General features: G+C 43.1%; 1 protein-coding gene across 1 annotated transcript in view; it reads left to right on the forward strand.

The window, feature by feature from the left end:
* The window catches only part of LOC134457369 (short transient receptor potential channel 4-associated protein-like), a 30321-nt gene that overhangs the window by 8849 nt on the left and 5549 nt on the right, over nt 1-15923 (forward strand). The window contains exons 7-15 of the mRNA XM_063209360.1: nt 1380-1581; nt 4665-4853; nt 9294-9439; nt 9991-10119; nt 12769-12827; nt 13548-13649; nt 13816-13899; nt 14111-14201; nt 15168-15308. Of these exons, the coding sequence (XP_063065430.1) occupies nt 1380-1581; nt 4665-4853; nt 9294-9439; nt 9991-10119; nt 12769-12827; nt 13548-13649; nt 13816-13899; nt 14111-14201; nt 15168-15308 (1143 nt within the window). The remainder of the gene's footprint in view (nt 1-1379; nt 1582-4664; nt 4854-9293; nt 9440-9990; nt 10120-12768; nt 12828-13547; nt 13650-13815; nt 13900-14110; nt 14202-15167; nt 15309-15923) is intronic.

Below are 15923 nucleotides of genomic sequence, written 5' to 3' on the forward strand. Positions count from 1 at the left end.
ATAAAACTTGGTGCTCGAAACAAGTATGATGTTCTCGGACATATTGCAAGGGAGGTTCATTCATTTTCAGCTGACGGCCGTGTGGACCGCACAGGTGCTTTCCGCTGTGCCCAGACAGATTGCTTTGCAGTCGTTTGAATTTGGTAATCTCTGGCACTCTTACAATGCAGCCGACTGCTTTGCACCTTGCCGTTAAAAAGCTTGGAGCGAATGATTCACGGTAAAACGGTTTTATTTATTTATTATTTGTCGCTGTTTACATTCTTTCCCACTTGGACATGATGCTGAAATGGCGTGATAGACCTACTAAAGGTTGATACTAACAATGTCTGGTAATTTGTAGTGTAGGCCTACTTGAAATTTGAAATCACATGGTAGGCCTACTTCTCCAAATTCAAGCTTTCGAGACTCGCACTTTGAGGCAAGCGCAATCGTAACCCCCCCCCCCCCCCCCCCCCTTTTTTTTTTTTTTTTTTATTTTTTTTTGGCATAGTTCGAACACTGGTTTTTACTGCCTCACGGTCACATGGCACCCTGTAGCGGTCATGATATAATATTGCCAATGATATTTATTTCATACCCGTACGGCATAATTCAATCACACACCGTACAGAATGCAGGGCTACCGCTACTGCGGGCTACTGAATGGCCTCGCCTGACGTCACACAATAGATTAGAATTCTTTGAACATGTTACTGAAAATACACACTTTTCCTCATTATATTTCATTTTCTGATGTCCTGTTGCATGAAAAAAATGATGGATAATTGTTCAAGTGGTAGAACTATCAAAGGAAGTCCATTATTTTGAATAAAAATTAACCTGAGATATACACTTTAAGGGCGGGTTATGCTCTGTTTAGAGCCTCAATGGAGTGAGTCAACGCAGTGAATATTGATTTATAGCTCCATTCTAGCTGCACTATCCGTTTCCATCACAACGGTAGGGACAGCGAGATGATTGTTCAAACTCTACCATCAATACAAGGAGTGAACTAGACGTGTCTGTTGTTTTGTAGCTACACAGACTAGACGACAATGAAAATGAAACATAAAATCTTTATGTTGCGTGCATTTTTGATCGCACTGGCAGCCACCGCGGTAGTTAGGAAGAAAGAAGTGGCTCATTTGACGAGGATAGGTCGCACGAATAGGAATGTGTCCTCGGAAACACTGTTTAACTGCTCAAATATAACTTGCGTAACTTGCAAGCGTGGGGGGGGTTTGGGGGCTTCACTCCGTTAACTGCGCGGCTCACTGCATCACGACGCAGGGAAGTTGGTCTCGAGGCATAAATCATCCTTAACTGGGTTAGTGGCTTGAACTGAATTGTTAGTAGCTAATCCTTCCTCTCCTCTCCGGCACTATCCTCCTCTGCAGGAGATGATCCATCTAGAAGACATCCCCAACCTGGGCAGCCTGGTGCAGAGCTTCAACCAGCAACAGCTGGCCAACTTCTGCCGCATTCTGTCAGTCACCATCTCCGAGCCCGACGTGGCAGCCGACGACAAGCACACGCTGCTGGCACGCAACGCCCAGCAGAGGGCCAACGCCAACCCCTCCCGCGCCGAGCTCAACCAGGGTGAGTAACCCCACTAGTGTGGCCTTAGCATCCGTGAGCCTCCCTCCGCTCGATTATTTCCCCACATGTTGCTATACGTAGGGGGGGCGGTATGGACAGTATGATGCCGTATGCGGCATTCTCTCACCAAGGTATGAATTTTGTGCCCATACTTTCTACCGCAATAGCGCGTTGCATCCTGTAGATTGCAGTAATCAGTACCCTCAGGAATTCAGTCATTTAAAAAAAAAAAAAGCGATCTGAAATGCCTGAGTGATGGTGCACGAGGACGGAGACTGTCTGTATATGAGGAGACTGAAAACTTCAGGAAGCGTCCATAGGAATGAACGAGGGCAATTTGTTACGCCAATATGGCTCGTGCTTGCACATATCCCACCTGTCTGGCAACAAGAGCCAATTGCTTGCTGAGCTGCGCTGTGATTTATCCAATCATCTCACCGCTTTGACGCGTAAGCCTTCAGGACTGCTCAAACCCAATCGCTATGCCCTCAGAATCTGCTTCCGCCAGTCGGTTGCTGATGACATGTGCGGCTCACATCAGGTAGCTACTAGCATGGGGCTGCAACAGAGTCCGCGCCCACTTGATCCCACAGACCGCGAAGCAGAACATATGTTGTGAAATTCTGTGTATGTGCTGTTTAACAGATCAGTAGGAAAACAATGATTTCCAGCGTTATACGGCCAATACTAGATAGCCATTATAATCTGGTTTTCATTGTGATTCCAACCATATGGGTTGTGGATCGCTCAGTTGTCCATAACTGTTAAATCATTCATTTTCAGATGGCCATGGTTTTACTAATCTGAAATTGCAACCCTGAGGCGCCCACCAAGTGAAATGACTTATTCTAAGTGACTTTGACAAGGATTTCCATAAAATCATATTAAAAGTTGCAGCCTTATTGACTTATTACTGAGAAAAATAACTCGCTATTAAGTCACTTGAAAGTAAAGGATGATGGATCCATGGATGTATACTATATTACTACAAGTATTTGGTCACCTGCCTTGACTCACATACAGTATGAGCTTAAGTGCCATTTCATTCCTAACCCTGTGTTCAATATGATGTCGGTACACCTTTAGCAGACATTAGAGCTTCAACTCTTCTTGGAAGGCTGTCCACAAGGTTGAGGGGTGATTAAAGGAATTTTTGACCCGTTCTTTGGACGGGACAGGAGGGACACGTCACCAATTTTTCGAAAAGGCAGTTCTGTTATAACCATGTTCTCAGTGTACCACTGTTGCACTGTAACAATAAGACAAGGCTGTGCACAGCGCACCCCCAACCACCATCACCACACTGACATTAAAATTTCATCCATGCTTCCTTCTGATTTTAATTTAGATTTCTTCTTTGAACAGCGTTATTGTGAAGTTAGTCATCTCATTCTCATTTTGGAGACCCACTTCTGCCTGTCTTGACACATCGGGGTAATGGGGGTCAACTTGGTTTCTCAGTTGGCAGGCAGGATGAAATGCGCCGACTCGAGGAGTGCTATTCAAGTAGATAATTGCAAAGGTAGATAAAGGAACCAGGGCCGAAGGTAGCCAAGCCTGACGGATAAACACATAGGCCCGGGCATGTGGGGCAGCTTGCCAAAAGCACACCGCCTGATATAGCAGAGGTAGAGGGTAGAAAATCGGCTTGCAGAAAGTGAAAGTCCATGGCAGTCCAGTTCCACACCAGCTGCTTTCAAATGAATCAACTCCTTAGCTAGGTAAACTGTGTTACATAACTTAACAATTGGGCATCCGTGCACAATGCAAACAAGGATTTTTACTCTGGCACGCACTTGAGATTCCACGTGACATTAATGTCATTCCTTTCTCAAGGATGTTTAGTAAGTGACGAGTGATTGTTTTTTTTTTTCCACTGTAGCTTAAACCACCACGACATTATAGCCGATGCTGGTTTGTTTAAAGAATATTTCTTGCAGAGAGGCAGTTTCACATGCTCACAGAAATGAAGGCAAAGAACAACATGTGTAATAATCACAACTATTAAAGTTTAAAAAAATGAAATGGGGAGATGATGAGTTTCATCAAATTGACAAATGTAATGCAACTGCTAGGCTATTCCACCACTTGTTCGTCATGTCAGCCCTGGTCTTGTTATGCAGCATTGTTTAATGATTACTCATCAGGGTATAATGCAGACAAGGATTTATACACCCTGAGAAAATAATGATGTTAATGTCGGGTGGAATTCTTGATGGCAGACGTGTAATCATGACGAGTGATTTGTCTCTCTGACCACTGCGACTCAAACTGCGATGAACACACTGTCTAACTCGTATATTCCACTACCTGTTTGGCATGTTGGTCCTGTTGCCTTTTTTCCTGTGGCCCTGCTCGAAATACTAATGAAATAAATCCGAAGCAGAACATATATAATCACAACATATAGTACAAAAAAGGATATAAAGTTAAGTACCAGGACAAAATGATTATCAAATTGTAATGTAAAGTGTATGCATGCGTAATGTGTAAAGTAGCCTAACTGCTTGGTTTTTACACAACCCTTTCCTCACGCTGGTTCTGTTGGCCCTTTGGCAGTGTTGATTAATGTTTAGAATGATGTTACTGCCAGGTACGAACCTTGGTTTTGTTTAGTGGAATCCTGCTGTTAAGTGTACTCTGTGGTGACATTTAACTGCTTGGCTATTCCCCTTTATACCCCGATCCTCATGTTCGTCCTGATTCTTGTATGCTTCGCAGTTTCCTTGCTGCACATCACAGGCTTTATCGATGGCCAGTTGAATATGCTCTACTCTACGTCAATACATTTTTTTTTTGTTTATTGTTTTTTGCCGTCATGTGTATCAGTGTTATGTGTATGTGGCAGCTATGTATTTCCAACACAAATTTCCTTCGGGACCATTAAAAAGAATCTTGAATCAATAAACGAGATGCAAAATTACAACACATTAACATCCCAAGCCCATACAAAATGAAGAAACGGTGGTAATGAAATTCATGAAATTATAATGTTATTATTTTATAATCATAGTGTAACTGCATAGCTGTTCGCCTACCTCGTTGCTCCATTGCTCATGTTGGTTCTTGCTTTCCTTTGGCAGTGTCCCTGATGAACATCCCGGGCTTCATTGAGCGGCTGTGCAAGCTGGCGACACGCAAGGTGTCAGAGGCCACGGGCACGGCCACCTTCCTGCAGGAGCTGGAGGACTGGCACGCCTGGCTGGACAATGCGCTGGTGCTGGACGCACTCATGCAGATGGCCACTGAGGAGGCCGAACACAGCAGCACCGGTGAGGCTGGGGCACTACATGTCATTAGTAATGTCACATTACATTGATGATTACATGATATTATATCACAGCAGCACCAGTGAGGCTGGGGACACTACATCACATTACACTACATTACATTGATGATTACATTATATTACAGGGGTGGGGAACCTTTTTCGACATTCAAATGATGTCGGGGGGCGGATAAAAACGGCTTCAAGGGCCGCAAATGGCCCTCGAGACATAGGTTCCCCACCCCTGTCATCACAGCAGCACCGGTGATGCAGGGGACACTACATAACATTACACTACACTTTCATTACATTACAGCTAGTGTTGCATTGATACCATTTTTTGGCCCCAATACCGATACCCCATACCTGACCGTGCAGTATCTACCGATACGATACTGATACCACTATGTTTGAAATGTATACGTATATACAGTTGAGGACGATATTATTAGCCCCCCTCCTGAAATTAGACATTTCTCTTGATTTCTCAGTAAGAATTACCACTATTCACCGTTTCTGTTATTCTGGAAACAAATACACTGATGGAGATACTGTTCAATGAGTTGAATTTGGATTTTTCTATTGTTACGATGAGTTTAAACAAAAAAGGGCAAAAATGACAAGGACAAAATTATTAGCCCCCTGATCATTAATAGTCAATATGGCGCCATTTATGAACCAAAACTGACAACAGGCTCTGATAAGTTGCTACCTAGGTTGGCCCATGCCCCACTAGGGATTTTGGCCCATTTCTTCACTGCAAAGTGTTCTAGCTGGTCCAAATCGCATGGATGCTGAGCACAGACATTAACCACAGACTCTCAGTGGGATTGAGGACTGGACTATGAGCGGGTGATTCCAATATCATGGTTTTAGTCTCCTTGAGGAACCTCTGAACTAATCTAAATGTATGCCTTGGGTTACAATGTTGTTGGAAGACCCAGCAATCTAGATTCAGACCCAGACTCCCTGTGTCTGAGGCTGAATAACAGACTAAACTTGATGCCCTTCCACTATGTGTAACTGTGGAAACTGCTTAGCCTCATTAGACCAAAGAAGCATTGGACACCTGCCTAGATGATTGTTATTGACCTGGCCTCACCTGGAGGTTTTTCCCTCCCAAGAAAGACAGTTGCTAGGGCTTGTCATCATATTGGGCTTTGGGGGCATCATCACAGAAGAACCCCTTTACTAAAGGCAGTGCATATCAGAGTGTTATTGAGCTTTGCCTGTGAACATTTGAAAGTCAAAAATGAGTTTTGAACGTCTCTGCTTTCATCTGATGATATTCAATTGCACCTGCTTTGATGCATGAATTCTGCTTCTGTCAGGTGAAGAAAGGGATAGGCCTTGAATCGTTATAAGATAGTTTCCACAATTAAACATGGTGGTGGATGCATCATTCTGTGGCAGCCTCAGCCACAGGAAACCTTGTTTGGGTGTACGGCACCATAAAAACTGAACATTATGATAGAATGTGGAAAGTGACCTTGCAAAAATATGCTCATAGAGGGAGTTAAGATCTTCACTGGATCTTTCAATAAGAGAATAACCCAAAACTTGCATCCAAAATAGTTCAAATGTTCTTCAAGGATACTAAAACCATGGTCATGGAGTGGTTCAGACCTCAATCCTTTAGATACTATTTGAAGAGTGCTGAAAATGAATGTCCATCCTCAACATCCATGCAATTTGGACCAGCTTAACTATTTGCAATGAAGAAAATGGGGCAAAATATGTGCCAACATAGTTAACAACTAATGAAAGTGTCTCTTGTCAATTTTTGTTCATAAATGGCACTGTATTGACTATTAATGATAAGGGGGCTAATAATTTTGTCCTTGCCATTTTTACACTTTTTTGTTTAAACTCATTGTGAAAATGGAAAAGTCCAAATTTAACTTATTGGATACTATCTCCATGGTGTATTCGTTTCCAGAATAACATACATTTATTAATAATGATAATTCTCAATGATCAATGAAGAGATATGTCTAATTTCAGGAGGGGGGCTAATAATATCGTCCTCAACTGTATATGAAGAGCTGCATACTGCTTGGATGTAAAAGCATTGCTGTCATGGCTTTGTCAGGCTGCTGCCTACATTAGTGAAACAGGAAAAAGACTAATACTCTACAAAGTGAATCCAGTAGAACTTTTCCTACTTTTTAGATACCTCTGATATAAAATAACTAAGTTCAAGGCTGCGTTCAAGTGTCATACAAGTATCTGTAAATGGTATCGGTGCCCTATTTGTTGGTACTTGCCGATACCGATGCCACCATTTTAGTGCAGTATCTGGGCCTCGGCCGATACTGGTATCGGTATTGGTGCAACTCTAATTACAGCAGCACTGGTGAGATGGGACACTACATGACATGACATTACATTACAGCAGCACCGGTGAGACAGGGGACAGTGGCGACAGCTAGCCAATTTTGCTAGATTGGGTGGTCATTCAGCATTATTTGGGCTGGAAATCATCAGCCACTTCTGGCAACGGTGGTGACGATGCTATGCTTCACTGTAGAAGGAGATTGTGCTGCTGAAAGGATTTAATTAGAGTGCCACAAAGAGCAGTGCAGCACCAGTGAGGGAGGGGATGCCAATCACGCAAGGGTTGTCTGTGGAGAGTCTCCTGCACTCGGGTCATCTTAAGCTGGGCTTACACTGTGCGACTTTTGCTCCGATTTTGCCCCGATTTGGCACTCGCACGACTTTTTGAGAGTCGGGCCGATTTCTTGCTCAATCGCAGGTCAATCGTGAGTCTCGCATCGTGCAGTGTACATGAGGTAACGACAAGCGATTTCGTCTCGCGATCGTGCAATCGCAGGGTCGCAAGAAAATCAAAACGGTTTGAAATTCTGGTCGTGGCTCGTGCGTAAATCGCACAGTTAAAGCAGTGCTACGACCCGATTTGACACTTCACATGCGCAAATTAATAGGGCCGTGCGATTCGCTGTTGAGCGCGACCTCATCTCCACCTCAGGTGCGCATGTTCCCTCCTCTGCAGACCGGGGAAACATGCCTGTCGCGTGGTACGGTGGAAGCATTTTGCTCGCATCCGACTGTCGTCTCGTGTAGTGTGAGGACGTGAGTCGTGGGCTGTGAACTTTTAAACAGTGAAATTCCATCGTGCAGTGTGAGCAGAAGCTTAAGACCCACGAGTGAAAATGTCGCACAGTGTATACCCGGCTTTAGTCAGGAGAGTTTCTGGGACACTGGACATCTTTTTGAAGCTTGAAGATATCTCTTCCACAGAAGTCTCAGAAAGAAGTCTAGTTCTTTGAAGTTAGAGCTCAGAGTAGAGGAAGATTGTGAACTGAAGCCAAAGTATCCAAGGCAGTCTTTGACAGAAAATAAAATAGCTTTAATATAATGGCTAAATCATAATGGGTTCATTAAAAACAGCAATTGCCTTCATTCAAGGAAGCATCCACAGAAGATTTTTTTTTCTGCTTCCAAAATGCGAGAAGGCAGCAGAGAAGAAAGAGAAGACAGCAAGGCCCAGCACAGCTCTCAATGCGATTCTCTGTTGTTGTAAAGCTTTAATTAGAATGCCACCAAGCAGAGCAGTATGGATAAGGGCCACTAACACTAGCATTCAGGCCAGCTCAAAGATGTGTGCTCCTTTGCTTTTTTGCTTCTGTGCTTTTTTTCCCTCAAGAGAAGTGGTCCAAGAGAAAGCTCTCAAAGTGGTTCTCAGTTGTGTTGCTGAAATGATGGCATTTCAGTACCCTGATCTGAAAGGGCCCTGAAAGCCTGGACCAAGTGGAGCAGCGGGGGTGTGGGACGCTTTCTTTTTCCAGCCTCGAAAATGCAAACCCAAACCAGAAAACACAGGCACTGGCATCATAGTGGTCAAATCAGCTCTCAGTTGTGTTCTTCACAGATTGATTTATTGAATTTGAGTGGCACAATCCGATTGCCACAGTCCTAAAAGCCTGCGCATGCCATGGATGAAGGTTCAATGTGAAAGTCTGAGTTTTAAAAAAGCAGTTAAAAGTTGTCTGGAAGCAAACAGAACGTCTTTGCAAAGTGTTAGGAAAGGACTCACGAGTATTGCACAGAGCATTATAAACCAAGCGGACTCCAGTTTTCAGAGGGAGCAGCATGAAGAAGTTTAGAGAGCTTCTTTCCCAAGTCATCCATCATCAGCATAGTCTCCATGATTAAGATCGAGATTACGGTACTTTATTCTGGCCGACATACAGGCTGCTACAGAAGACATAACACACAGCGCACCAGAATCTTCAAGTGCTGACCTAAAGTACATATCGAGACGCATGAGTACAAGTACATGCCGTAGTGAAGTGCATACATTAATGCAGGCATGTGTATAGTAACTGTGGCATTAACGTGTGTGTGCTTCTGCGTGTGTGTATGTGTCTTTCTGTGTGGTGTGTGTGTGCGCGTGTCCTCCCGTGCGTGTGTGTGTGCACAGAGTCGTCGGATGAGAGTTCCCTGACGGCGAGTCCACTGGGGGGCCACCGGTTACCGCAGTCCATGAAGATCGTGCATGAGATCATGTACAAGGTGGAGGTGCTGTACGTGCTGTGTGTCATGCTCATGGGCCGACAGAGGAACCAGGTCAGCAGACTCTCACACCGCAATAGCAAAAATAATGTCTGCAACATCAAGCCCCCGTTTCTCTTATTTAGTATGTAACGTTGCAAGAGAAACCAGAGCTTGATGTTGCAGACTTTTTTTTGCCATTATTTAACTTTGATAACCCAGCACCCATTTTTGAGACGGCTGTGCATGTTTTTTTTTTGTTAACCAGACCGTAATAAACATATTGTATTAAAAAATTACTTTGCCCTGTCTAAGCTTACCATAAGTACTGGCCATATGGTCAGAGATGAATAATGTCACTTAAATGCAGGGCATATTATTACATTATATTATATATTATTTATTATTTTATTATATTATCAACGTACTCTGCATAGTGTTGGTCATTCCCCTCCTAACAGGTGTGTGTGTGTGTGTGTGCGTGTGCGTGTGTGTGTGTGTGTGTGTGTGTGTGTGTGTGTGTGTGTGTGTGTGTGTGTGTGTGTGTGTGTGTGTGTGTGTGTGTGTGTGTGTGTGTGTGTGTGTGTGTGTGTGTGTGTGTGTGTGTGTGTGTGTGTGTGGAGCAGGTCCATCGGATGCTGGCCGAGTTCAAGCTGATTCCTGGCCTCAACAACCTGTTTGACAAACTGATCTGGAGGAAACACACAGCCAACCATGTGCTGCACGCCCAGAACCAGAACTGTGACTGCAGCCCGGTGAGTGGAGTGGAGAGGAGAGGAGAGGGAGAGAGAGAGACTCACTGCCATCACCCATCCCCTCTTGGCTTGGCTTGTCATGAGTGCAGCTGGTCTGTCCTTGGGCCAGAGTGGAGTGGAGTGAGATCTGTCCTTGGCCAACCATGGGATTGTGATGCTCTGTCCTTGGCCAAACATGGGATTGTGATGCTTAGTTTACACAGAATACTACAGCGCTACTATTTGCACCATAGACTGCATAGAAATAGTTTGCACCGGTGAAGCATTTACAGTGAGGAGAATAAGTATTTGATCCCTTGCTGATTTTGTTGGTTTGCCCACTAATAAAGACATGATCATTCTATAATGTTAATGATAAAATGTATTATAATATAGAGAGACAGAATATCAAAAAGAAAATCCAGAAAATAACTTTGAAGAATATATTTTAATTGATTTGTATTCCATTGAGGAAAATAAGTATTTGACCCCTCTAGTCAAAAAAGACAAAATACTTGGTGGCAAAGCCCTTGTTGTCACATACAGAGGTCAGATGTTTCTTTCAGTTAATGACAATGTTTGTGGGTATATTAGAAATGATTTTTGTCCACTTTTCCTTGCAGATCATCTCTAAATCACTTAAGTTGTATGACTGTAGCTTGCCAAATGGGAACTTCTGTTCCCTTCACAGGATTATTATAGGGTTAATGTTTGGAAACTGTCTAGGCCACTTCATGACCTTAATGTGCTTCTGCTTGAGCTACTCCTTCGTTGCTTGGGCTGTATGTTATGGATTATTATCATTTTGGGAGGCTAATCCATGACCCACCTTCAGTCTAGTGGTGGTGGGAAAGAGGTTGGCATGCAGCATTGTACGTTTACATGTCTCCCTCCATCCATTTCTTGACGATGTGAAGTTGTCCTGTGTCTTGGCCAGACAAACAACCTCAAAACATAATGTTACCACTTTCATTTATGATGTTGGAGAAGGTGTTGTTCTTGGAATCATATGCAGCATTTCTCTTCCTCCAAACACATAGAGTTGTGTTAATGCCAAACAGTTTGATTTTGGTGTTATCTGATTCCAGCACCTCCCAATCATATCCTAATCCAGTTTGACATTCATTGGCAAACCTCAGGTGAGCCTGAACAGGTTCCTTCTGAAGCCGGGGTACCATACATGTACTGTAGGATTTTAATCCGCTGTGGTATCAAGTGTTTCCAATAGTTTTCTTAGTGATTGAGGTCCTAGCTGCCTTGAGATAATTTCCTAGCTCCTCCCATACAGTTTTAAGGTGCTTTATCTCCTTTTTTTCTGGTTATTAAATTCCCACAAGGTCAAATCTTGTATGGAACCAGAGACAGGCCTAAGATTGATGATTGATGATCATTTTGTATGTCCTAAAATTGGGAGGAAATGCACCAACAGTTTGCTCTTTAATATCCAGGAGCCCATTTCAGCCTTATTGAGTTCTAAAATCTTGTCCCTGACATCCTTTGACAACTTTTTGGTCTCTCCCATGTTGGCGAGTTTAGTTTGATTGATTGACTGATTCTATGGACTGATTCTGCCGATTCAGTGTGTCTTTTGTGCAGTTTACTATTAACAGGTGTGTTCAATTCAGATAACAAGTTGATTGGAAGTGCCATTTGATCTGCGGGATCAGAACTCTTAATGGTTGGCAGGGGATCAAATACTTATTTCCCGGAATTAAATATAAATCAATTATTATATATTCTTTAGAGTTAATTTCAAGATTTTCTTTTTGATATTCTGTCTCTCCATATTAGAATACATATTATCATTAACATTTAAGACTGATCATGTCTTTATTAGTGGGCAAACCAACAAAATCAGCAAGGGATCAAATACTTATTCTCCTCACTGTATTTGTCTGTGTTATTTCATAATGGCTCGTCAGTTACTACAGGGTGTTGACCTTTTTACGCTTTTCAAGGTGAAGGCTCCCGTAATTTGTCTCTAAATGTATATAAAAAAAGCAAGAAGTGTAAATTGCCCAAGTTTATGTAGGAATGTACAGGTACCATAGATTGATATAAAGCTATACACCCTGCAATTCAATCTGTCGTGTGATGCTAATGGATTGCCCCTGCATTACTGCATGCCATAAAATATGTGTCCACATTTTGCTAGCGCAGTAATAATTATGCAAAATTATTCATATCCAGCTGCCTGGTGCAGGGTGGGTGGGTTGCCAGTCAGGTACGGTACACAGCCGTTTAAAAGTTTTAAAACACCACTTATCACTTAGGAGAGACTCATGGTGCAGGGGTGTTACTCACAATGATGTATGTAGTCTAGCTCAATATTATTCCAGGACGACTTCACCATGAAACTCATGCTCATTCCTACATAATTTCAATCACGCAGACCCAGCGTGTTCATTTTCTGTCCAATCAAAATACTTTTTGATCCCCAGACGTTTATTCCGAATTAAATGAAAGTACTTTATGGAAACTCTTAAAATTGTTTTAATTTCAAACTCTTTAATTCCGATCTTTTTATTCAGAATTAGAAACATAATGTAAATGTGGCAACTAAATGTGTTCAAACTTGTTCTTGTGCAAGAATTCAGTGCTGTCTGTTTCATTATTAAAATGATCAACATAATCAAATTATCATCATCTCTGTCTTTCTGTCATTGCCAGGAAATCTCCTTCAAGATCCAGTTCCTCCGGTTGCTTCAGAGCTTCAGTGACCACCATGAGTGAGTCTTTTGTGGCAAATGTTTTTAGTTGTCGCCTTTTCGTTTTCCTTGTGCAACCCTTATATACATTTTGAGTAAGGCGGTGGAGTGATTTTGAGGTCCATTATGGTCATCAACCGCATGCTGTTTGAAAGCACAGTCTGTCTTTCTGAAGCCGTACCAGTGGGATTCAGTCCGTTATATGACTTGAATAGCTCACTTGCCTTTGTTTCTCTTCTGATATAAATACACTATTTTTTGTTTGTGTAATTGAGACGATGCTCTCTGGTTGCATGCAGAGCTTGGTTTATTCTTAAGAAGAGAAATGTTGAGCTATATAGACTGTGTTCTCCAGATCATTTCACTTGAAGAGGCACCCCGGTGCTCCCATCTCTTGAAGACGCGTTTGTCATCTAAATTCTTTTAGCAGCAGTCTTCCCAGCCCCATTTGCCGAACATTGTGGAAAGAAACCAATATTGCTCTTTACGCAAGTGTTGATGTGCTGTCAAGCTGCTAAGAACTTCCCATAATTCTCCTCAATCTCTTGTTTTGTTTCTGTGTTGGCAGGACCTACAAAGCAACCGGCATGAGTCAAAATGTCATTCACGTAGCCCAACCAGTTTTCATTGGGTCTTTTGAATTAGGATACGTGTGTTTCTGTGCGCGTGTGTTATGTCTGTTCAGGCCTGCTCTTGTGCTGTATGTAAATCCTGAATTTGTTTCGTGTCGTCCTTTTTAAGAAACAAGTACCTGCTCCTCAACCAGCAGGAGTTGAATGAGCTCAGCGCCATCTCGCTCAAGGCGAATATTCCCGAGGTCGAGGCACTTGTTAACACTGACAGGTATGCTTGGGTGAACTCCTGTCTCTCCTCTCTCTCGAAACACATCTCAAGTCTTTAATAGCGCACTAATCTCCGCTAATGTCAAGTCCCTTGGGCTGTTTTTTTTCTTCTTTCTTTCTTTCTTTATTTCTTTATTTCTTTCCTTTTTTTTTTTTTTTCGCTCCAGAAATCTGGTGTGTGACGGGAAGAAGGGTCTATTAACACGCCTCATTTCGGTCATGAAGAAAGAACCGGCGGATTCAGCTTTTAGGTAAAATAAAGTAATTTCCTATTTTGGCTGGTTAAATGATTTTGCCCAAGGACTGTTGGAGGTTAAATAAATGAAAAATTGTTGAAGGATACCTTGTGTGTCTAAGCATGTAATGAATAATTTATTTATAAATTATTTAATACTGGAATAAAATATGAACTTTTTTATGGTCCCCCTTCTATGTGCGTGCGTGCTCTGTCCATGTGTGTAGATTTTGGCAGGCTCGTGCTGTGGAGAGTTTTCTGCGTGGGGCCACCTCGTACGCTGACCAGGTGTTCCTGCTGAAGAGAGGCCTGCTGGAGGTGAGCCCATTATGGCCATCCTGGCACCCCCCTCATTGGCTTGCTCTCTCCTCTCTTCTCCTCTCTTCTCCTCTCCTCTCCTCTCCTCTCCTCTCCTTTCCTCTCCTACCCTTCCCTCTCTTCCTCTCTTCTCCTCGCCTCTCCTATTCTATTCTTTCCTTTCCTATTCTGTCCTATCCTCTCTGCTTCTCTCCTATCCCATCCTCTCCTCTCCGCTCCTCTCTGTTCTGCCATCTGGCCTGCACCCCCATGCCATGCCTGCTTGTTGACTTAATTTCTCCTTTTTCCTCATATTTCCGCACCCCCTCCCTTTTGCCACCAACCTCTATGCTACCTCCATCTGTTTCTGCCATTCTGCTTGTTCTGTCTTCACCTTTATTTTGCTTCACTCCTGTCTGTCCATTTGGCTTGTCATCTTGCCGGTCTCTTTTGTCTGTCAATGTGTCTCTCACTTTTTTTGTGCCTCTCCTCCCATCTTTTTGTTTTTTTGCCTCTGTCCTTGTCTTGTGTCTTTCCAAATCTTCCCTTGTTTACTCCGATCTTTCCTCTCTTTTTAACCCTGAATATTTTCTTTCTTTTTGGGAATATAATCTTTCCATCATTATTTAATGTGGCATTTCCATCATTGCCTCTGCCAAGGAGGTTATGTTTTCGGTCCCGTTGGTTTGTCTGTCTGTTTGTTTGTCTGTCAGCAGGATAACTAAAATAATTATGAACGGATGTGGATGAAACTTTGTGGAGTTGTTTGATATGACAAGAGGAACAAGTGATTAAATTTTGGTGATGATCCGCATCACGAGGTGGAACCAGGAATTTTAAAAGATTCTTCACCATTGCTAGCCTAGAAATTTAGACACCACAGCGACCGCAAACTGAATTGAGGGACAGGGCGAATTTTGACTCTGTCTCTCTCTCTCTGTCTCTCTCTCTGTCTCTCTCTCTGTCTCTCTCTCTCTCTCTCTGCAGCACATCCTGTTCTGCATCATTGACAGCGGCTGCAAGTCTCGTGACGTGCTGCAGAGCTACTTCGACCTCCTGGGGGAACTAATGAAGTTCAACCTGGACGCCTTCAAGCGATTCAACAAATATGTCAACACGGTGGACAAGGTAAGCCTGCCCTCACCTCACCTCACCTCACCTCACCCGCCCTCTAGCCTAGTGTTTCAGCTCTAGACTTACCTGGGCTGCAAGTCATTCCTCTCATCCTTTCCTCTGGCCTCCCACCTCTTACATTATGTTACATTACGTTACTCTTCGCTCACGCTTTAATCCAAAGCGACTTTCAGATATTTACAGGGTATGGGTTACAGTCCCTGGAGCAATGTCGGGATAGAGGCCTTGCTCAAGGGCTTCAGCCATGGACAGAGGTGGAGGGTGAGGTAAGGGTGGGGTTCGAGCTTGCCACCCTCTGATCTTAAGACCACCTCCCTAAGCATTAGGCCATGGGTGGGGAACCTATGGCATGCTGGCCATTACCAGCCCATGAGGCTGTGTTATCTGGTCACCGGTTTAATTTTACTGTGATGCAGTTTCACATGAAATATGTTTTGTAAAGCAATCCTAGAAATTACATTTGCTATGTAAGTCATTATCAGGGGACCTAGTAAAGGTGGCCAGCATCAATATAGGCCTAAAGTGCAGGGGGAAATCATGGTTTGTTTTCATAGTACGGCTCTTGGAGGACTTAATAAAATTAGAAGTGGCCCCTCGAATGAAAAAATA

Source organism: Engraulis encrasicolus, chromosome 10 (assembly GCF_034702125.1).
Source record: "Engraulis encrasicolus isolate BLACKSEA-1 chromosome 10, IST_EnEncr_1.0, whole genome shotgun sequence".
Classification (NCBI taxonomy): domain Eukaryota; kingdom Metazoa; phylum Chordata; class Actinopteri; order Clupeiformes; family Engraulidae; genus Engraulis; species Engraulis encrasicolus.